The following is a 22,334-nucleotide window of genomic DNA, read 5'->3' as shown; positions in this document are numbered from 1 at the left end:
CTCTCCCTCGTACACCCAGAGGCCCCGCACGTCAGTACAGTCGGCAGAGGCACAGAAACAAATGGCGTTCTGTCCGGGGCAGAATTTCTGTCAGCTGTCAGTACACCGATAATGGTGTAGCGAAGGATTTAAGCAATTTCGATTGCTTTCCCATACCAGACGGTACGTCCCATCGTCCAGAGGTCGTCTTTCCTCGCCGTGAAGTTCCTCCTTGGGGCGCGGCCCCTGCCCGATTGCCTCTATCTCTCAAGTCCCACAGTCCTCCTTACCGGTGTATGCCGGCTGTGTGTCCCGGGTTTTTGGTAGGTTCATGGCCCCAGTCTGTTTAATTCTCTCCCCTACCCCCCTGGAAAAACCCACCTCCTTGTATCTTCACCCTTCGCACTACATCCCGCATCGCACCTGTATCTCCGTGGGCCCCTCCGCAACGTCCGTAGCGGCGGAAGATTATTTTTCGTGAGATTATTTTCAATTTCTGTTTACACTCGGCATTAGCAATATGGAGCACCTGCGCAAAATTCCATCCATCCATTTATTTGCACCCCGGGCACTGGCCGGGACTTGCCGGAACGGCATTGGACAACCGTAGGCACTTTGGAAAACTTTTCCCTCAATCAACCAATTCGCTTTCATTTGTACTATCGTTCTGGGGTCGTTTTGTTTCGATCCTACTGGAACTTGCTGCACTACAGCTTTAAAATTGGGATGCTGCTAGTGGGTGGGTTTTTGGGCAGAATCAATTCCAGTTCAAAGCATTCGCGCACCCGCTGTTCGGGACGAGAGTCCTAGCAAACAAATGACCAATTCCCGAGGTAGTGTTGGACCGGGGTTACAATTTTCATTTCGTGCTCCAAAACAGTGTCGTCGACACGTGCAATTTGTCTGCGTTGCTTCAAGAAGATGATAGGGGTTTACTCTTCACACGCGAGGAAAGAATGCATCCTCCTCCAGTAGAGTTCCTGTCCTGGCGCGATATGTCATCCACTTGCCAAGGTTGATTTAAACGCTTATTGCCCTCATGTGCAACGCGCTGCCAGAGTTGAAATGCTAATGATGATGTGGTCGTTTGGCATAAAATTTCCTTCCGCCAATGTTGCAGAAACCTCGTTAACGCCTTTTATTGCAGCGCTATCCTTCGCCCCGGTTGCTGACACGCAGGAACAGACGCGCGAGAAGTCTGGGACAGGTGTGGTGGATTGCAATATGCTTCACCTTCCCCACGTTGGGCTAAATCCGACCCATGTGGTGCTCCTTTTATGACGAGTTCCCATTTCTGCTGACATCGACAAATCCATCATCCACACCAAACTTCCATCCGCTGGTAATGGTATCCGTCCGGTACACGGATGGATGTCCCACTGCACATGACGTACAGTGCGACCAGACCCTGGAAGTGGCTTTAGACGGTGGCTTGATAAATTGGAACATTGCATAATTTGGTTGCTTTATCAGTGGAAGTTCGGAATACCTTCCCCCGAATTCGCATCTAGCATCCGCACCCTCCCGTTCTAATCACCAACTCCCTTCACCAGCATAGAGTTACCGCTTTCAAATATGATCTTACATATTGCAGTCAGTGATTTGAATTCTGCAAAGGTTTGCTCTTTTCCGTCTCGAATACATACATCGCCCACTCCACGGCCGCTTGTTATCCACCCTTTTGGAGGTTTTTGGGAGTTCGAAGATGCTCGCACAACACCTGCTCACAACCACGACGCTGCGGAACGCCACTCCCAACACCTCCACAAGCTGCGCGTCCGTCCACTGTGCGAGACGCCGCTTGGCGCCAGCTTGATTAATGCATGTATAAGAAAGCCGTGACGGAACTTTTCCAATGAAAATTCACCCGTCCCGTGCGAGCAACTGTTTCCAGCTGTTTGCCCCTTTTCATATCGCGGAAGGGAGGGGAGTTTTGCGCTTCTTCGCCAATGATCGATGTTCCAACAAATAGCCTTTATTAAACTGATTTCCAATTCTGTACAATCATTTAACTTCCCATTTTTCTTGCGTTCCAGCTCAATTGAAAGGAGTCTGCGAATGCTTTAAGGTTAGCCTGCTCACGTACCCGCGTCACGCGTACTGGGCGCCAGATATAACTGCGCCGTTGACATCCTCTTAAGCGTCCACATGCTTCAGCCGGTTCCATCAATCAACGGTGGTTAGCGTGTCACGGGCACAACTTGACTAGGCACCTCCGTGCCTTCCGGATCTCCAGAATTCCCGAATTCTTCTCTTCTCCTACATTCGCACGCTGCGTTCGCCATAGGTGTTCACCCCAAAACGCCTCTTTCGTGTCTTACTAATAGCTGAGATCGAGACAATCGAGTGTCTAAAGTAGGTGTTCCGGCAAGTCGTGGCAGTTGGTTTCAAACTTTTTTTTTTATGTTTATTTTTCCTATCCCATTTCCGCCTGATATGTGCCAGACATTCGAGTGGAGATCCCCAACGAAGTGGTTTAATTTACGCTGATGGAGTACGCTACTAGTGCTGGTGTTGGATAATGCGACTGATGGGTTGAAATGATGCATGTCTCTGTAATTGAAGTGGAGGTAAAAACTTTACCTCGTACTCTTGTTTTTTTTTTTTAAATCTTCTTACGTTTGCTCCAAACAATAACCCAACAACAACAAAATGGAAGCACCGAACGAAACACGAAACATATCAAAATCAGCCATTCTTTCTTTGTTGCCAGTACCCAGTCACAACAAAGGGTTTAGTATCTGCCAGCTGCCGGTAGACTCGTATCAAACAATCTCTCTTGTTGGTTTTTTTGTTGTTGTTTAACTTCTTTGTGCTACTGGGAGCAGGAAAAGAAAACGGACGCTGGATGACACTCTTCAGGCGTCATGTACGGTGGGTTACTCCTCTTAGCGTGACACATATCCTTTTTAGTTGGAGATGTATCTGGAAGTTTTTTCTTCTCTCCGTCTTCTCTGTTCTACTCTACGGGGAAAGGATGTAAAGGCACATATTGAATTATGCTCTTGTCAAAAGGTCACGTGGTTTTTGTGCGGATTGCTTTACCAATCTGCAACTGTGTCGGTTGAGCTGGATTTTGACATAAAAACCCTTTTTTTTAAATCGAAAAACAAAACAACCAATACTTGCAAGGTACAACTGAAACCACTGGTAAATGTGTGGTAGAACCTAACCCCGGTCGAGACACTGCGCGCCAATTTCGGTAAAACGTGCGATAATGCTGTACGTACGATCTACTTTCAGGCGGAAAGCGCTTTGATGTTTGGCGCGAGCGAAAGGATGCTAACAAAAGCCATCTTTAGGCTGCAGCGGCACAGGTTTAGATACATTTGCAAAAAAGATCTTTAACGGGCACGCTGTCGGTATGGTTTCGGTGCGATGGCCGTTAGCAATGCAATGTACTGCGGATAGCGGGTAAACAGGCGTTTGATGTTGATGCGTACCGGCTGATGAGATGATGTGTCGTTAGTGGAATGTGTCTTTAACGGAAGAAGGAGTTTTATCGGGCAATCTGAAATCAAAACGCTTTGGAAAACAAGTATCTTATGACATAAGATTGCAATAACGCACACTCACATGTATATACAACGCAAAATTGGAGTTTCAGGTTTAAAGAAGTTAAATTTATCATTACAGTGTTGCATAATCGACTTGTCTTTGGAAAAAGGAATAATTCTTTTACACCACTTTTTATTTAAAATAAAGATTACAAATTCAGTGATTTTGTACATTTTCATTACGTTTTGAAATTTATTTATACACGATGGATATATTAAAAATAACTCGGAAACTATCTTCATCAAAATTTGAACTGAAACGTATTAAAGCGTAATCACCTTCTGCTTTATTTGTTTCTCCCACCACGAACCTTTGTAGAGCACTTCTGTCTTCAGGAAAATAATCAATAACATCTGTTGGAGCACACACCCCAAGTTCAACTGTCAATTCAAGGAAACTCCGGAAGCTGCACGAATGTCACAAATTCGAGCAAATATCCTGCTCTATTTTGCTCGAGTTTCATATTGTCCCAAACGTCCTGCAGATGTCCTTACTGTCAAATCGAACAGCAATTACAGTAGGGTAAAGCGAAACTTTCTCAAGAATGCGAATCATTTTAAAACAATTATTCTTTTCTAATTTTGTATGCCCCATTGTCAATAGAACATCCACATGTTTCTCTTCAAAAATAGTAACATTGACATATAATCAATTAAAAAACCTATCATGTCGAGATCTGAAAAGTTTCTTCCAGAAAGTAATATCGTCTATTGAGTGAAATGTTGTTCACAAATTACTGTATCGAAAATAATAGCAATAAAAACAATGAACTGAAGGCAGTGGTCTCATGAAGCAATGAAATAACGTTATTTTAAATTCAAAGAAACAGTTACAGCTTTTAGTTTATGCAAATTAAAAATTCAAATATTTTAGAAACCTCTTACTAAGTTTTCAAATATTGGTGTATATAATAAAAGTGTTCAATTAATCTTAATGTTTTCATACAACAGCTTTATTTAACACAAAGGCTTATTAATGTAAATGAAATCAAACTATTTCAATTAAATTGATCGATTCCTATGACTTTCTTATAAGTAAATGGTTTTAAACCAGAAAAAAGTACTTCTGTCACAAAATATTGTTTTTTTTATTAGCAATTTACTGGTTTTACTTTAGTTCTCTTCATAAAAACCAAAGTCAATTACGAGTTTAGAAGAAAAGAAATTTTAAATTTATGATAAAAAGATTTATCTCATCCACGATAAGTTGGCGAGACCACCACCTTAGCCGATGACTTTGGGCCAAAAACTCCACCAGAACGATTTGACAGCTGGTTAAGGGGGCCCAAACTGTCACAACAAGCGACCGTATGATACCGTATCTGTCGGCTGGGTGAACGGCCCATCGGTTGCTGGTGTGTTATCCATCCACACTTTCTTGTGGTGCTCCGTATCGGGGTGTTGCGTTTTCGGCGTTTATTTTTTCTTACTTTGCAATTCCCCCATTACATTACATTACGCGAAAGACAAAAAATCAGCGGTGTGCCTGTGTGCGGTGGACAAGTGTGCGACGCGATTTTCCAGCAAGGTTTTCAGTGTTTCCCCCATTTTTCTCTCAAACACACGCTCTCTCAATCTCCACCTGTGGTTTTTTTTTTTGCTGTTACTCTTATTTTGGATTTAAATATAATACGTACAAACACATTTGCGGAAGTCTTACAGAAACACGAAACGTGCGGGAAGAAGAACAACCGTCTTCACACACCTTTTCATTCACAATTAGCACGCGCACCCTTCCCGCCTTATCAAAACCCGATCGTTGATGTACTCAACACCCCTTTTTTCTCTCTTTCTATCTCAATCCATCCCGGGGTCGATAGTTTTCCATTTGATTCTTCTTTACTTACACTTAGTTTCACCTCTGTATACCGTATACCTGTTCCCTGGGTTTTGGTGTTGGAAGTGATGGTCTTACCAAGCGAATCAGACACGGCCAATTCCTTCTTGTAGGAGCCGTCTTTTGCCCTAACTCCAACGGATGCGGAAGTGTTACCGGGGGAGGGGAGAGGCGCAGTGTGGACCGGGTGTAACTGTGTTTGTTTGTGTGTGTGTTCGTGTTCGTTGTGTTCCAGTGTTGTGTCTTCGCTAATCAAAACCAATGTAACCAATTTCCAAAAGCAGAAAAAAAACAGATACGTGCGAATGAAGCCCGTTTCAGCAAAGTTACAACAACCAACCAAGAATACAACCAACCGAACCCAACCATTACAACCCCGTATCAAACTCTTTCTCTCTGTCTTTCATTTTGTCACTCTTTCCCTTGTTCTGTTTAACTTCGTTTCACCTCTCTTTCGCTCTTGTCTTTATCTTAGGACTATTGCGTACTCGTTGTACCACCTGTGTTTGATAGTAAAATCCAGACATTTTACATTTTCTTTTTGCTCATATTATCTGTGCTAGAATGTGTGCGTGCAGTGTGCCCACTAAAGCACACTGCCGGTCATAAGAGTAGAGTTGTGTTCCATCCATTTATCTGTTCGCTAGCGAGGGTTTACAGGGTGTTCAATATGTTCGAATACGTATTTTTATCAAGTACTGAGATTGATGTCAGTTTTAAACAAACATATAATCTTAAGAATGTGCATGGTGTTAGCATAATCATCAGTTGCTCTTGTGCAGTAACTGGCCAGAAGGTTGTGTCGAACCTAGATTTCTCTCTATTGGCTCGCCTCGTCAACAGTTCTTGTTTTTCGGACAAGAAACTGTTTCCAATTTCAAAGACGTTGTCCAATCCTTCTTCTTCTTCTTCTTCTTTGGTGGTAGGGTTTTATATTCCTATGTTTATAAGGACTGATTCCTTACGTTGTCCAATCCAGTTGCCTGTACACAGAACTATCCGGCTACGGGTAAATAAAGTTAAAGAAATCCAGAAATGGCAGATTTATACCACTTGAGGTTGTTATGCCGATGAAGAAAAAGATGTCCAGTCTCCAAAAACTCTCTACGGAGCAAGCAGCAATTTAGTCCAAGAATTTTGAAGAAGTACGAAAGAGCTTAGTTTTTCAAACGAAATATTATATCCGTTCCTTTTAAACATTTCTTCTAATAACAATAACCCAACCAAAAAGAAAATACATTGTCAGAGTTTTTTTTTCAATATTTAAAAAATGTATTCGAACTTCGTTGAACACCCTGCAATCGAATGGGGGAAAATTATACCGCCTCGTGTCACATGGTCCTCATTAATTGGAATTGTTTTCTACGCGCACACACATACACACACATCCATTTACACATACGCACATACATCGATGCATTAGTTTAAATAAAAAAAAAAGAAAAACAATAGCAAGTTTGTTTTTGTTCCATTCATTCCTCATTTGCCAGATTATGCTGTACTGTAGGCATGCTCGATGGTTATGCAAAGCAGAAACACACTTCGGTTCAACGTTACTTCCTTTACCATTTACCCACCCTTAACCACCAAACCCCCTACCCATCGGTCTTGATCACACGCATCGCAAAACTGTTCGACGCGTGGTGCTTATGATGCGAGAGGGACAGTGCGCATTTGTCGCCAATGCTGCACAATGTGCCCCGCAGGTCTGATGTTGTTGCTTGCAACAATGTTGGCTAGAACATTTGGCCACTAGCTGGCGGTTCCTTTAGCATATGGCAGGTGGTTGAGCACTTGGTGTTTCAACCTGCGGAGTAGCTAAGGCAGGTCCAGGAAGCTGGATTCCCTTGTCGTACTGGAAGCTGGAATGTCTATCAAAGAATTTTCTTCTAGAGAAGGCCTCCACACAAAAGTTTAGTGCGAGAACTTCGAAGCTTATCACGTTATTCGCCTTCAAACGTACTGATACGAACCAAAAAACTGCACATTTGGTTGACTTTGGCAGAATTTAACGTCAAATTCTAAATGTTGCCTGCAACAACTTTAGACTCAAAATTTTATTGCAAGCGAAAACGAAGCGCTGGCCATACATTTGGCCCCAACACCCCAACAAAAAGATATACTTTGTTATTTTATTTTCATTATTTGTCACGCTCACCAAAACAACGAAACAAACCATTTCTTATTACCATTTTACATCTTTTACAGAGTGCAAAAAAGAAGCTGCTCAACTACCCGAAGAACAAGAACAGATTAAAACACAGAAAAAAGAAACAGTTTTGTGTGTGTGTGTGATTTTTTTGTTTTTATACGTACCACTTGATCGATGTTTCGTTTCGTTCTGTTCGTCTCTAGTTTGTAAAATCTAAAACCAAAAAGCAAATCAAAAGCGTCAGTACGTTCAGCGTCCAGAACGTTTCTTTTTGTTACCGGTCGGGCCCCGTAACGTACGCTGCACAAGTGTTGTTTGAAGTAAACATAAAGACAAAATAATAACAAGAAACAAACAAACAAAAAAAAAACAAAACAGTAAAGAAAGTTAAAACAAGATGCTTCTCAGCAGAAATAAGTAATTGTTGATTTTACTTTTCGTTATTTTTTTTATTACTTCCCACCCCTTGTTTTCTTCGTTCCCATTTTCCTTTACAGTTTGTTTTTAATGCAACCATTCCGTTCTTTTTCTCTCTTGCATCTCTCAAGCCCAAATGCATCCTTGTTTGTTAACTTGGCCACTAGCAGTAGAAATTAACCAATTTGGATTGGTAATGCTACTTGTAACACATACTAACATATTTATATACACACACACACACACACATACATACATGCTGCATGCTGGTCCCGATTCATCCTTGTCCATAACCATATCCCCTAACAAATGGGCAACAAAACTAATCGTTCGTCTTTAACGATCAAACAAGTAGCACTAACCGCCACATCCACCCACTAGCACCTTTTATGCCTTAACAACGGATAAATAGAAATGTGCCATGTTAGCTTGTCGTTTAATTTGTCCCTTGTCGATTCATTTGCTTGCCGTCGAGACATCTTTTCGCCAACAAAACAAAAAAGCAAACGAAAAAAGAAAACTAACCTTAAGCCCTAACAGCTGCCCAGAATTTTATAGAACTACTCCCCTTCCCTCCACTCCACCCTCGTTTCCGCCCAATCTCCGGTTCATCCTCTAAACCCACCCAAACAACAGCGAATGCTTTGTACCAACCTGTCTACAAGTATGCATCCTTTATTCCAGACTCGGCAGCATACGCCCGGCGAAGCACCTGAAGCTCGACAGCATGGACGCACCGGCCACGTCCGATATCGTCATCATCAATGGGAACTCGCATCCGGATCTGGCGAACCTGATTGCGAAGTAAGCTACCGTCGGTCGAAATCATTTCCGGACGACTTCCCGCCATATATTTCGGCTTAATATCGATCAAACGGAACCTCCGGGATGACCTTCCATCGCTTACTTGAAACACACTGCGAACTGCAACACCATTTATATTGTTTCTGTTTTTTTTGCTTTCATTTCATGCCTTCCTTTGCACGCGCTGCGAAGTCGGCTGGGTGTGGCGAACGGTGGATGTGCGGTTTATCACAAAACGAACCGCGAAACCATGGTGGAGATTGGCGATTCCGTGCGTGGTAAAGATATCTATATCATACAGACCGGAACAAAGTGAGTTTCTGCTGTTATTTGTTTTTAGATTCTCCGACAGCGCAGCGACAGAATGTTTCGTTCGTGGAAATGGAAAGTTTACGAAGCATACTATGGGGAATGCGTGCAAAAGATGGCTGCAATAGAAATGAATCGCTGCAAACGTTGTTTTTGGACTGCTCATTGGTTAGAAGTTATCATTCTGCAATCGATTTATCCATTACTCTAGTAATTTGGTTTTAATATTATGTTATTACTAGAGTAAATTGCACCCAGTGGTGTATTGGTAGCGACAGGATCGGTCCAAAATCATATCCGGAGTAATTCTCCGTACACTGGATGAACTCTCCAGCTACGGGTAAATAAAGTCTAACGAAACCCAGAAATGGCAGGCCAAGTCCTATTGCGGTTGTTGTGCCGATAAAGCATAAGAAAAGTCAATTACACAACGGAGACGTTGCGCTTATACAGCTTTATTCGTCTTTATATTACTATTCGTCTATTACTCCTGGAAGTCTTTCGTTTTTACTACTCAGTGACGACGTCGAATCACTGAGCCAATTTTGGCCTGAGGGATCCATGTTACTTCCAAAGCATCTCATCGCATTGTTTTGCTATATTCTGCCTATTATCTTACTAGAAATAGGAGAATTCTGTACATCTTTCCAATTACCACACACAAAACATGCTCCGTGCACAAAATTCCCTGGGCTAACAAAGTATTTTGTCTCACCAGAGACGTTAACAACAACATCATGGAGCTGCTGATCATGGCGTACGCGTGCAAAACCTCGTCGGCAAAATCGATCGTCGGTGTGATCCCGTATCTGCCGTACTCGAAGCAGTGCAAAATGCGCAAAAGAGGCTGCATCGTGTCGAAGCTGCTGGCGAAGATGATGTGCACGTCCGGGCTGTCGCACATCATCACGATGGATCTGCACCAGAAGGAAATCCAGGGCTTCTTCGACTGTCCGGTGGATAATCTGCGCGCCTCCCCGTTTCTGCTGCAGTACATCCAGGAAAGCATCCCGGACTATCGGAACTCGGTGATTGTCGCACGGAATCCGGGCTCGGCGAAAAAGGCCACCTCGTACGCGGAACGGTTGCGTCTCGGCATCGCGGTCATACACGGCGAGCAGAAGGAGTCGGAAGCGGACGAGGTGGACGGAAGGAATTCGCCCCCGACGCTACCGAAGTCGCGGACGATGGACGTGTCGGGCGGTGTGCCGATCCATCCGGCGAAGGAAAAACCACCGATCAATGTGGTCGGTGATGTTGGTGGCCGGATCGCAATCATGGTGGACGATATGATCGACGACGTGCAGTCGTTTGTGGCGGCGGCTGAGGTGCTGAAGGATAGGGGAGCGTACAAGATCTACGTGCTGGCGACGCACGGTCTGCTCAGCCAGGATGCGCCCCGGCTGATCGAGGATTCCGCGATCGATGTTGTGGTCGTGACCAACACGATACCGCACGAAATACAGAAGATGCAGTGCCACAAGATTAAAACGATCGATATCAGTATTCTGCTGGCGGAAGCGATCAGGCGCATACACAACAAGGAATCGATGTCCTATCTGTTCAAGAACGTTACGCTAGAGGACTAGAGGCGGTACACTCAGACACAAACACCTACACGTAACATCTGCTCCCAACACAAATGTGTGCTTTTCTGTTCATTCGCTTACTTTACCTGGTGTCTTTGCCGTAACGCATTTACACAAAATGAAGAACATGCTTCTCGCTGTGTTCCAACAGTGAGTAGAAAAAAATACAATATACAGGCGCGACAACAGGGACCAACCGCAAACCACCACAGCAAACCTCCATTTTCCCAATGTTTATAAGAGTTTTTTAGTTTTAGTCTTTTTTTCTTGTGTGTGTGGGTTTGTTTTTTTTTTAATTGTGCATTAATTTTAGATTGTGTTCTATTCTCCAAAATCTCCCAAATCAGCACTCACCTGCAACTAAGTTACTAATACAATTAAAACACACACATAAACACAAACGCAAAAGCTCATGAATATGATAGTGTAGTCAATATAGTGTAGCGTTATAGAAAGTAAGGATCTGCCTGAGGCCAAGGTCTATGAAAACAAATACAAAATATTAGCAAAAGAAAAAAAGAAACCCCGTACTACAGGATAGGGAGATTGTAAAAAACACTGCGAAAGCCTATAGTAGTAGCATTAAAATGTACCAACCCATTATTGTTTGGTGTTGCCAGTTTTCGGTCCTCTTCCTTTTTTGAGTTTTTTTATCCATTTTTTTCTAGTTTTTTTCGAGTGAGGAGAGAGTAGAATAGAGTACGATGAAACATAGGCCGATCTGCACTGGATCAATAAAGTACACTGAATGATTTTGGAATTTTATTCCGTTTTGTTTTAGTTAAAATAGCGCCATTTAACCACACCGAATCTGTCCCGAACCGATGAAAAATAGCGTTTAGTGTGGCGTTTAGAAAGGTGAAATTGATTTAGTTAAGGATGAGCATTGTTCCGTTTGTTTTCATAATAATTTCGAATGTAATCATTGGAGTATGTGGTTGAGTATCATTTCCTTAGGTCAAATTTTGTAACAGCGATGCGGTGCGGTTCGTGGAGGATTTCTTTGCTCGCTCGGTAATCTACAACTCGTACTTTACCATTTAGTGTGTTTTCTTTCTTTCTATTTTCCTCCCCGCAGTTTTTTAAATATTTGGGTAAAATTTGTATCGGAAGTTTTCAACATCTCTGTATTTATATGCATTTCACAAAGGGATTTTAAAATTGTGCTCCAATGTGTGCTCCAACGATCTGTAGCGGCGATATTCCAATGTTCCATACCCGTGTGCCATTAAACTCCGTCGCAGATTGTAATGGGCCTGTTGGTGTGAGGGGATGTAAATATGTCAATGTCCTGTATGTGTGCGTGTGTGTGCGTTTATGTGTTTGATGGTGGTGGTGTATGCCGTTCGTCGCTAGCGTTTCCCGTTTTACATCTCGCAGATCACCGCCGCCAACCGGAGGTCTGATTCATCGGCCATGCGCATCGTCACCATTGCCTGATTGTTGTACCGTCCGCTCGAGATCAACCGGACCGAGGTGGTACCGCACAGGATCGTCTGGTCCAGGTCCATCCGGCCACGGCTACGGCCACAGATAGTGCTCGCACGTGCCAGCTGACGGGTAGGGTCCAGACCAACCGAACCACCGATCTCAAGCTTATCCTCCGCCCGGACGCGTTCACACTAAAGCAAGAGGAAATGGGAAGTTTTAGACATCGTGAGGCACCTCAAAGTGTCCACCGTCTAATCTTGAAGAGTTAAAGGGGATGGAGGAGGACGTCAACTATCTCAATTTTTCTTAGATTTCCGCGACAGAATAGATTTTTTGAGGAAACGTCAAACGGAGCTCCAATACTTTCGACGAACAGGTGTCCGACAGGTCGATATCTAACTGGTAAAGCTCCACAATATCTATCTTGGTCGGCTTGGTAGTCGACCCAATTTATAAGCCGCGGTAGATATACGTCTTAGTGATGATGACATCAAGGAATCTCATCACGACAACCATGCCTTACTACAGACCTATATTGAATAGACTAGATTAGTCGACAGAAGGACTAGAACGATTCCAACAGTATGTATGATACCCTCAACATCTCGCTCGAAATCATCGACTTCAACAGTGGTTTCATGAGGTATTCGGCAAAGTGATAAAGTCTTCAGTCCCTTGCACTTCTTGTACGCCATGCCAACTTTGCTCTGCTTCGATAATTCTTCCTGTTCTCAATAATGGTAGAGTAGAAAACTGAGAGTCATTTTGGTCGATTAAATGTGTAATAAAAGATTACATAAGCCACTGAGCCACCTGTCAGTATGTCTTGTAGGTCTATAAGCCAAAAGGAGGAAGGGCAATGTTATGTCATCATTATACCCTGTGAGGACACTGGGAACTCGCCTCAAAATGGTTTCGTAACAGGTCAACAAATAAGTAGATAGTGAGCAATAGAAAGAAGACAAAACGAGAATTTGATATGATGGCTGTATAACAAAAGATACTTACGTAACGGACACTCTCGTTGGTTTCTCCCACTTCCAGGGCGATGACGGAGACGACGGCTGGAAACAGTGCAGTCAGTGTGCAATTTCTTCGCTGTCCGTAGTTACGCAACATATAGTACGGTGCCAAACCTTCCGCCATAATATTGCAAGCTGAAAGATGTGAGAGTGTATGTCTGTATGTTTTTCCTTCTTCAACTTCCCGCTAGATGGCGCGTCGACTCACGTTTTGGGTTGTAATGGAATCGTGCCGTCAGTACGAACGAACCACGCTCCGGTATGCGATATTGCACCAGGGCCGCGTTCTGGCTCGATCGGAACACCCACGCATGCGAGGCGGCCGCACCACCCTTGACGGGCCACGGGCCACCGGTCTGCTCGGCGCAGAACTCCTGCACGCGCTGTTCGAGCGGTTTTTCGTGGTCGCGCTCACCGGGGAAATATTGCCCATTCAGCTCCCAGCCGTCGACGAATGCCATCAAACCACCGGTACGGCACTCCACATTCACCTGCTTCATCGTGACCTCGATGGTTTGGTCCGGATCGGCAACGAAGTATACGCCGCAAACAGCCGGGGCGCCCAGTTCGATCTCCTGGTCGGACAGCTGGCTGGCAGCTGCGCCCTCCGCGGACGCGAGTTCCACCTCCCCGGCCGATGCCATCCAGTGGGCGCCATGCTTTGACGTCGATCGTACCGGAGGCAGCTTGACGTACGAAAATTCGCCCTCCTCCGACGTAACGTGCATGCAGTCTGTTCCATCCGAGGGCAGCGTTGGAGTGCGGGCAAAAAGGGACGAACGCAAATGAAACGAAAACGGAATATTTTGTCGCTGGCAGCGTGCAGCCAATGGCCCACAAGAAGTCACAAGCAAGTCGGCTGTCAGCTGCACGCGAAAACGCTCAAGGCTTGGTACTGTTTCTTCCCAGTTTCCCAACCCGCGCGGTGCGTAATTCCCGCGTGGCGAAGTGTCACGTTACGAGCACTTCAAACTTCATCTTCATCCGCACGGGAAGCAGCGTAACGGATCGGCATGTGACGCGCACTCCCTTGGTTATACCCTGTCACGTTCCGCTTGCTTCCCACCTTGCGAAAAACTGGGGGAGGCGATTTGATTTTGCAGAGAAATTTCGCTTGGAATTGAAGTGCAATCGAGACGAGTGCTTTCGCAACAATTATTCCAACAACTCCCAACTCCCTCTCCCCACCATCGCAGTCTCTTCCGTCAAGTTGGCTACTTACCCGTGATGAGATGTATCTTTTCCTGCGGTGCCGTTTCCTCGAGCTCAAACGATCGTCTAACTGCGTGCCAAGCCTGGAAATACAAATAATGATGATAAGCCCCGCCTCCTACTGTTCTCGGGAATATTAAAATAAAGCTGCTATTTTGTGAAGTGCCTATTTTTCCGGAGCAAATGCCAGCTCTAATCTGCAACATGATTGAGTAACGATAACGTTGCAGTATATAAAAAGATCTGGTTTGGGGATATTAGTTTTCAAGAATGCCTCTTCTGATGAACCTCAATATCCTTGAACATTTTCTCGTCCAAGAAGTCCAAGTCAAAAAAATTTGAAGATGTCTGTTGAAGTAGAAGTTTGTCTCAATTCTTTGTTATACTGACTCTTGGGACCTCCTATTATCGGATGTCATGGCCGTAATCCAATTCTTTCACATTGAGGACATTCCTGAGTCTCACCAGAATGGAGTCATTTTCTTCATGACGTTATCAATTTGAGATCTAAAGTTAGTTCATCTACGAATATCGTTAGAGATGCCAGCTCCAAGGTTATATCTAGCCTTTCTTGCAAATGTAGTGGAGAGTAGTAGTATTTGGCATTAGTAGTCTTCATCAGATTGAATTTCTATTCTATATGTAAGCCGCCTCTTTTATCGCTGCACGATCTTGATTTAGGGGAGTAGCGAGATAAAAGCTACGATGTCCATTTCAAAAGTTCCAGAGATCCTAGAATTCTGAGATTCCAAACAAAGCTCTTACACGCATACGTCTCAGACTTTCAAGTTTAATAAAAAAAAACTCCCAGAGTTCCCAATCCCGTCATCACACGAATAATGTTGAGGATATCCCGATTGCTCTGGAATCATTCAGATGTTGCGACTTTTGCCTACTACTACTAACCCCTGCCATAACGTTCAAAAGGCGCCATAATTGAAGAATACAATAAATTCTAAAGAGCTTCGTCCAAAAATAGAAAAAGGGATTGGAATGAATCACTTAAAATATCGCCCGCAAGACGGTTTGAGAAAAGGGTTCCAATTAAAAGTTGGCACAATAAAACGTGGCTAATACGTAGACAGACACACAACAATGCGAAACAAAAGTGGTCCAATAAATAGCGATCGAAGAACAACGCAAGTTAAAGCTCATTTTTGCTTGCTCGGATTGTTTCTCTCGGCCACGCGTTGGCCGGAAAGAATTGAACCATTAAAGAACGAAATATCCCTTGCCAAAACCCTTTCTTCCCTGTTGATCGCCCCCAAAAAGTAACGAAACGAAATGACATTGTTGATGGGGTGGGGGCGAGAGAACAAAAAACAAACCAGCACCGGAAAGAAATGTTACTTTTAAATTAGTTTTTCCATCGTTTTGTTCCCTTGCGAGTGGCCACTTTACGTTTCGTTTCCGTTTGCGAAAGGCTCCACCTACACCACCGGTGCGATGGGTGGAGGAAGGCATTAAAACCAATTGCCGGAGCAACCGACCATCGACCGCACCATCAACGGGGTGGATGTGAACAAAGCAAAGTGTGTGAACGCCACCACCATCGGAAGCACCCGTTTTATGTTGTAATTACTTTGCGTACGATTTTGTGTGATTTTTTGCTTTACGGTCCTGCTCTGTCCTTGCCGCCAGGTGCATAAAAGCGAAGGTGAAAATTAATTGCAAGCATCATGGCAAAAGGGCACCAGTTCAGCCATGTTTTTTTTTTGCCTGTTTTACACCACTACCGGTGAGGTTCAGGAACAACAACGCAAAAAGGTGTTTAACGGTGACTGCAAAGCTGGGTTTTTGCGCGGGAAAAGCGGGAAAAACTTTACACGCCTGGCGACGCCTAGAGCATCGGGTAGCGGCGACCACCGCGAAATGAAACGCAAATATAACACATAATTAAATTGTGCACAAATATTCAATTTCCCTCCAGTTTTGCATTCGCGTTGCCGCAGCGCAGCAAAAAATAAAACACCAGAAGTTAGGCGAAGAACCAGGTCCAGGTACGTCCAGGAGTTCTGTACCGCGATGGAGCATTTTATGTACGTGTGAGAAAAGAGGACGCCATGCCTCACTTGGAGCTAATTTAATGTGTACCTGTGAGTGGAAAGGGCCAAGTTGAAGGTTGTTTTATTGCAACTTTCCCGCGTTAAAGATGATGGCGTTTTGCTGAAGTAGTGGCACTAAAAGCGGGCAGGAGTGTTATCATTGTACAGCTGTAAGGGTGCTTCAGATTACGGTATTATTTTTCAACACACTGCAAAGAGCAGTAATTACGTTAAAAGCTTCCCTGGAGACACGTTCAAGGCGTAGTTTGAATCATTCTTCTTGCTTTTTTGTTGAAAATTACGCTTAAAGTGAGGCTTTAGCAGGAAATATTTTATAAGACGCAATGAGCATCAGTAGAAAGCTAATGCCACCATTGCATATTGCTCGTAGCTCATTTAAATGGCGGATTAAACATAAAATGCCACGAAAACAGGGTTTTAAAACTTTCAAAACGGCATTTATACGAGGTACGTAATGTTATAATAATAGTACATGTATTATGTATAAGTAATTACTGTTATAAATTAGTTCAACTATAACCGTTGGCTAAACATAGTAATCAAAACAAATGTCCCAATGCAATCCCAATGTGCGGACCGTTGTGCACTACTAGCAATTCAGTAACGCCACCTGGTGGATTCTGGCAGTACCACGAGCAAATGTTTGAATTGCAGTCCATTTAAAGCTATTTAACGCTGCAAAGCGATGTTGTTCGCATCCCAAGGTGAATAGAATAATGATAATCATATTTCAGCTTCATCTCACCTTAAACTATGCAATCAGATACAGCCAAAATTTACATCGCTTTCATTTCATCGCTAACAAAGCATGGCTCTCCATGGGAAAATATGAAAGCCCGTCCCAAAAATAGCTTATAAATAAATCAAATCGTTCACCCACAAGTTCACACGCATGATTTGACCGGATCGGCAATAATGTTACCCCTGCGAAGGGGGGGCAAAAATTCAATTATGTTAAGAGACCCATTTTTCAGAAAGCATTACTCATTGTACCGGTGCTCAATCTTGGCGAATGCCACTCGACAGCAGTCCTGCTCGAGTACCGTACCGGTAACCGGCAACCGTAACGAAATGCAAATGAGGTACCATTTTCCCATCGTGGTTCGTCCACCTTTCCCTCCTCCCTACCCCACACAGTGGTCCGGATTGTGGGCCACCCTAGCTGGGATGCAAATGCAAAAGCCTCTTTCCATCATTTAAAAAAAACAAAAACGCAAAGGCCAACAAGTGGCTGAAGGCAGCAAAGGCATCACCCACGTACATACGCACACCGACAAACACACTTCCTATGGTCGTTGATTCGCCCGTCACATATGTAGGCTCTCATGAAATATGCAGTAAGACGCATGGAAGGTTAAGTGGTTTCTTCTGAAAAAAGCAGTGTTGGAAATGGAGAGCGGAACAATGGGTGCAAGGGGTCGGTTCAGGTAGCACAAATGGTGTAAGTTACACATGCACGTACACAATAGACCGAGGACCGATTTGCGGTCGATGGTGGCGGTGTATGCAACAGGTGCAAGCGAACCGAACAATTGGCCGGATGGTGCAGATGCAACTGATGCTGTAAAATAACACCTTAATAACAACGGCGCAACAAACCAGGGGAAACAAAGTGAACATTATCCTACCTTCGCCTGGAAGCAGAGGATCAGCACCTGAAAAAACAACATCATAACACCCCGCATCGCCATCCTTCTTTGGCGTCTCGCCTGCCTTCCGCGGTCGCACGCAGGGATGGTCCTTTTCTGTCGGTGAAAAGGCAAAGTTTAGGAAACAGTTTGCAAACAGTTTAATAGCTAAAGAAAAAATAGAAAATAAATCGTTTTTACAACTTGCAACAACCATTTTTTTGTTGTTTATCTTGAAGGCGTGATGAAAAGGTTATACGATTGATAACTATAAAACAAAATCCAATTTTGTCATGTTTGTATGCATAACTTTGGGCGCCTTTTTCTGTTTGACATACTCAATTTTGTTTCCACAAACAGTTAAACGTTTGTATATCGTGATACTAAACGCCTAAATTTATGCAGTTTATGTTACTAAAATACTACAAAACAGAACTCGTCTTAAGTTGAACACAACTCAAATATTAAAATGATCTTATCTTTTATATACGCCTAAATGTATGCAATTAGTCTTAGAAAATTACTTTATTACATTATTGCCAACAGGGTATGTCTTTATTCGAACAGAATACACAAAGCACAAATATTAAATGAATAATGCACGCCCAAAATTTATGCAATTGATTCTATAACACTACTTTACTAAAATATTGCCAATAAAACTCGTCTTAATTTGAACAAATAACAAAAAAAAACTAAATAGTAAATTTAGCACGCCTTCATTCCTGCAATTTGTGTTACAATATTTCTTTGCTAACGTATAATAAAATTTGTTTTAATTTGAACAAAACACAAAAGATATAATAAGCCCCAATAAATAATGCACGCCCAAATGTATGCAATTTGTTCTACAAAATTACGATCGTATTATTTTACGGAGCTCGTCTTAATTTTAACAAAATTACAAAACAATGTAAAGGTTAGATAGATGTGTTAACATTAATTCTAGACGTTTAGAAGCGGATATTTTTGATTTCACTACAATAATCACCCAATAACTCACACTGATTGTAGATTAAACTGGCTCGGTTTGGAAGTTTACTTTTTAAACCGTAATGACGCCGTTATTTCACCACCGTTTGCTTCCTTCTTGCCTCTCCGCCACTGACCCTAACCAGAAACTGTGGTCCGTTTTAAAATGGTTGCCCTTTGTAAACCATTGCTCACTCGATCACGGGAACGATCGAAACTGCAAGAATCTGATCTTGAACAGTACACAACTCTTGCAAACACAAACACACCCACTTCCGGTATGGAAAACGACACCACACGACTGGACGCGGTGGAGCGATTTTTGTGAAGCGTACGCTTGAACGTTCGTGTTTGATCGGCGTTGATTGCTGACGGGTTCCGTACCACTGGGTGACGAACTGGCGACTGGCTTCACTGCACGGGACCGCTGGCAAACTCAACCGGCAGCATCCGGTCGGACAGTTTCTGCGAATGCGACCCAACGGCGGCGGTTGGTCCCGTTTTAAAGCGTACGAGATTTGCTCCGGCAAAACCCTCCCGCGATCCCCCCAAAACCCCTGCCCCGCTCGCTGGCTGTCTCTTGCGCACACAGCGAAACACCAGGCGTCTCCATCGGGCTGCAGCATCTCGCTAGCGATGTGCTTGCGGTGTGTTTGTTCGCGTTTGTTTGCCTTCTCGCTCTTCGCTTTCCTTCACTCCCGCACTGCTGTGCGGCCCCTGCCCGAAGTGCGTGCCTGAACTTTAACTTTAGCCATCTCTGTTTCTCTCCATCTGTCTTGCAACGAGCGAGTTCTCCAGCTGAAAGCATGCTCCTGATTTTACGATTCTTTTCGAATTGTGTCGGGGTTTTTTTTTCTTTCACTTGCTTACAGGGTTTTTGCCTCCATGTTGCGAGAAGGCAAGGAAGATTTTACTCTTTAAACAAATATCTCGTCTCTTCACGATTGATTGGGTTGGTCACGTCATGAGAACCGGTACCGGACAACTTAGTCCACTTTTAGTGTTGAGATTTTTTAACATTAAAGGTGAGTTAAGCATAAATATGTTACTGTCATTTTAAGTCAATAATGTTCGCTAATTATTTTCATTACTCCCTTTTCCTAAAAGTTTAAATTTATATAAGTGCGCTACTCTGTAGGACGAACCCTGCAATAACCAAACCCATATGGGAATGTTATGGCAAGTGGATAGACCAACAAACCTAAGTGTTAAGTAACTCTTCAGAAACGACAAAGCGAACGCAACAACCTCCATTTCTGATCAACGCGAACCCGAATCCGAACACAGCACCGAATATTCGCATTCGTCCCGATACGTATTCATTCTCATTCGCATCATCCACATTGACGCCTCTCCGTTGCGTACCGCCATGACACCTCTGCGGCAAACAACAGCGAAAACGTGATCCCGTGCCATACGGTACCGGAAGCGAACTGGCATTGAGTTTGAAAAAAAGAAGAAGAAATTATGGACAAACCCCGGATTGCATCAATGTTCATCTCGCTTGGCGAGGGATTTATCAAAGCGTAAAAACGGTAAGGATCCGTGGGACATGTTGCACTATTTCTTGTGGTGTCCTTTGGCTAGATCTTGCACATATCCGTGAGCCACTGAGAGGGAGAGTAACGGGGCGAAAACTTTGCGAAACTTTCACTCGCAATGGTCGCATCAGCCTGCACGACGGTTTTTCGCACGGGCGTAATAAAGGTGAGGGTTGAGGGGGAGAAATAGGATCACAGTTTTCGTGCACAATAGTCAACACAGAAGCAGAGGAGCGATAATATTACAACACTTGGCCCGATCTAATGATAAATGTTTGAGAAGGAATTTGCAATTAAACGCTATTCGAAAGATGGCGGCTGGAGTGGGTGGGGTGATAAGGATAACGGAGGGGGAGAAGAGGGTGTATGTGGGTTAGCAAGGAAATGAGTTAGGGTTTTGCTACGGGTTTCTAATGGATCAGCTACATGTTTGCGATAAAGGGCAGCAAGCCGCTAGAAAAGCGATCCTGCAAGGATTTGTTGTTTGGGAGAGGAAAAGGGTGGGTACAAGGAAGGGTAAAACTGAGACGCAACTTTACATGATGCGAGTAAAAGTTTACAAAAACATTTTATTTACAAAACAAGCCGCATAAATGTAGGCGTTATTCTTAGAAATATTCTTATTTGAGAAAACGCCTCAATGTATGCAAATCGAAGCGCAACATTATTTTCTTATGAAATTGTTGTTAGAACTCGTTTCAATTTAAGAAAAAAAAGAATAAATAATAATAAGAAAAATAAAAGCGATGAAAGTACATGCAGGCGTTTCTAATGGATTAGCTACTTGTTTGAGCCTGGTTTTGGGCGATAAAGGGCAGCAAACAGTTAGGAAAGCGATTCTGCAAAGATTTGTTGTTTTGGAGAGAAAAAGGGTGGACATAAGGAAGGGTAAACAGAGACGTGACGTTACAAACAGTGTGGATCAGTTTACAAAACTCATTTTACTTTTTAAGCTAATTTTATTATGCTAGTTGCATAAATTTAGGCGATTTTCTTGTAAGCAATCTTTTTTATCACCTTCATGTATACAATTCATTGTACAAAATTACATTCTTATGAAATCATTGATAGAACTCGCTTTAATTTGAGATAAAACATACAAGCTATAATGGTTTGCTATAATAAACATAGTTTCAAGCGTTTCTAATGGACCAGCTACTTGTTGAGCCTGATAAAGGGCAAACGATGTTTACTCCCTAAACGAGAAGATAGGGAGGTGGTAGTACGAGATGTACAAGACATTGGGCCAATTTGTTCCGTTATCGAATTGCAACTACTCAACTGTCCACACCATCCTCTTCCCGTACCGTACCGACAGTCGTGCAGCAATCCGATTTGAGTTGACGACGCCCACGTCAAAGGGAAAAACTTTCCGAACCAAATAAAAAAAGAAATCCACAACGATATAAATACACAAACTCGATGGAAAAGTGTGATTTCCCACAATCGAACTACCCCGCCAGGGTTTTTTTTCTCCTCTTCCCGGAGCACGACCACCCTGGTGACGTAGCTGGTGAAGGTCGGTGAACAGAAGGAATATGGATATTTTCGGTTTTTATTGCCCGCTCATGTGACGGGAAGAGGCAGTCGGATAAAACAAACACTACTCCCAACTCCAGAGCTAACAGGATCTATATTTGCGATTTTGGTCAAACCCCCACACCCGTTACCCTTTTCGCCCTCCTCTGCGTCTCAATCGGACCAAAAAAAAAACAATGACACTAATGACAAGCGTGCGCTTATTAAAAAGCGGAAGCGGAACTCAATAAATAAAACTATAAAAGCACACTAGGAACACGGCCGTTGGCGGATGTTCCG

The 22,334-nt window shown here is 43.4% G+C and overlaps 2 protein-coding genes across 2 annotated transcripts; one reads left to right on the top strand and one right to left on the bottom strand.

Annotated features, from left to right (window-relative positions):
• The first annotated feature begins 7,922 nt into the window (after nt 1-7,922).
• LOC128714400 (phosphoribosyl pyrophosphate synthase-associated protein 2) lies at nt 7,923-10,644 on the top strand. The gene is made up of 4 exons (XM_053809278.1): nt 7,923-7,942; nt 8,627-8,746; nt 8,939-9,058; nt 9,774-10,644. Exons 1-4 carry the CDS (start codon nt 7,923-7,925, stop codon nt 10,642-10,644), a joined length of 1,131 nt encoding a protein of 376 aa, XP_053665253.1.
• Nucleotides 10,645-12,011: 1,367 nt separating this feature from the next.
• On the bottom strand, nt 12,012-18,066 carry LOC128707819 (corticotropin-releasing factor-binding protein). Its single transcript, XM_053802780.1, has 5 exons — nt 18,004-18,066; nt 14,320-14,392; nt 13,306-13,830; nt 13,084-13,232; nt 12,012-12,266 (listed from the first exon to the last, which is right to left on the bottom strand). The coding sequence occupies exons 1-5, from the start codon at nt 18,064-18,066 to the stop codon at nt 12,012-12,014; spliced, it is 1,065 nt and encodes a 354-aa protein (XP_053658755.1).
• Between the last annotated feature and the right edge of the window lie 4,268 nt (nt 18,067-22,334).

This window comes from Anopheles marshallii, chromosome X (assembly GCF_943734725.1).
Source record: "Anopheles marshallii chromosome X, idAnoMarsDA_429_01, whole genome shotgun sequence".
In the NCBI taxonomy this organism is placed as follows: domain Eukaryota; kingdom Metazoa; phylum Arthropoda; class Insecta; order Diptera; family Culicidae; genus Anopheles; species Anopheles marshallii.
This window is presented reverse-complemented; position numbering and strand designations above follow the sequence as displayed.

Coding starts and splice junctions, on each gene's coding strand:
- LOC128714400 (XM_053809278.1), top strand. CDS start 7,923: ATGCTTCTCAGCAGAAATAA. Junction 7,943..8,626: donor ATGCTTCTCAGCAGAAATAA/GTAATTGTTGAT, acceptor CCTTTATTCCAG/ACTCGGCAGCATACGCCCGG. Junction 9,059..9,773: donor ATCATACAGACCGGAACAAA/GTGAGTTTCTGC, acceptor TTGTCTCACCAG/AGACGTTAACAACAACATCA.
- LOC128707819 (XM_053802780.1), bottom strand. CDS start 18,066: ATGGCGATGCGGGGTGTTATGATGTTGTTTTTTCAGGTGCTGATCCTC. Junction 13,233..13,305: donor ATTCCATTACAACCCAAAAC/GTGAGTCGACGC, acceptor CACATCTTTCAG/CTTGCAATATTATGGCGGAA. Junction 12,267..13,083: donor CCAACGAGAGTGTCCGTTAC/GTAAGTATCTTT, acceptor CTCTTGCTTTAG/TGTGAACGCGTCCGGGCGGA.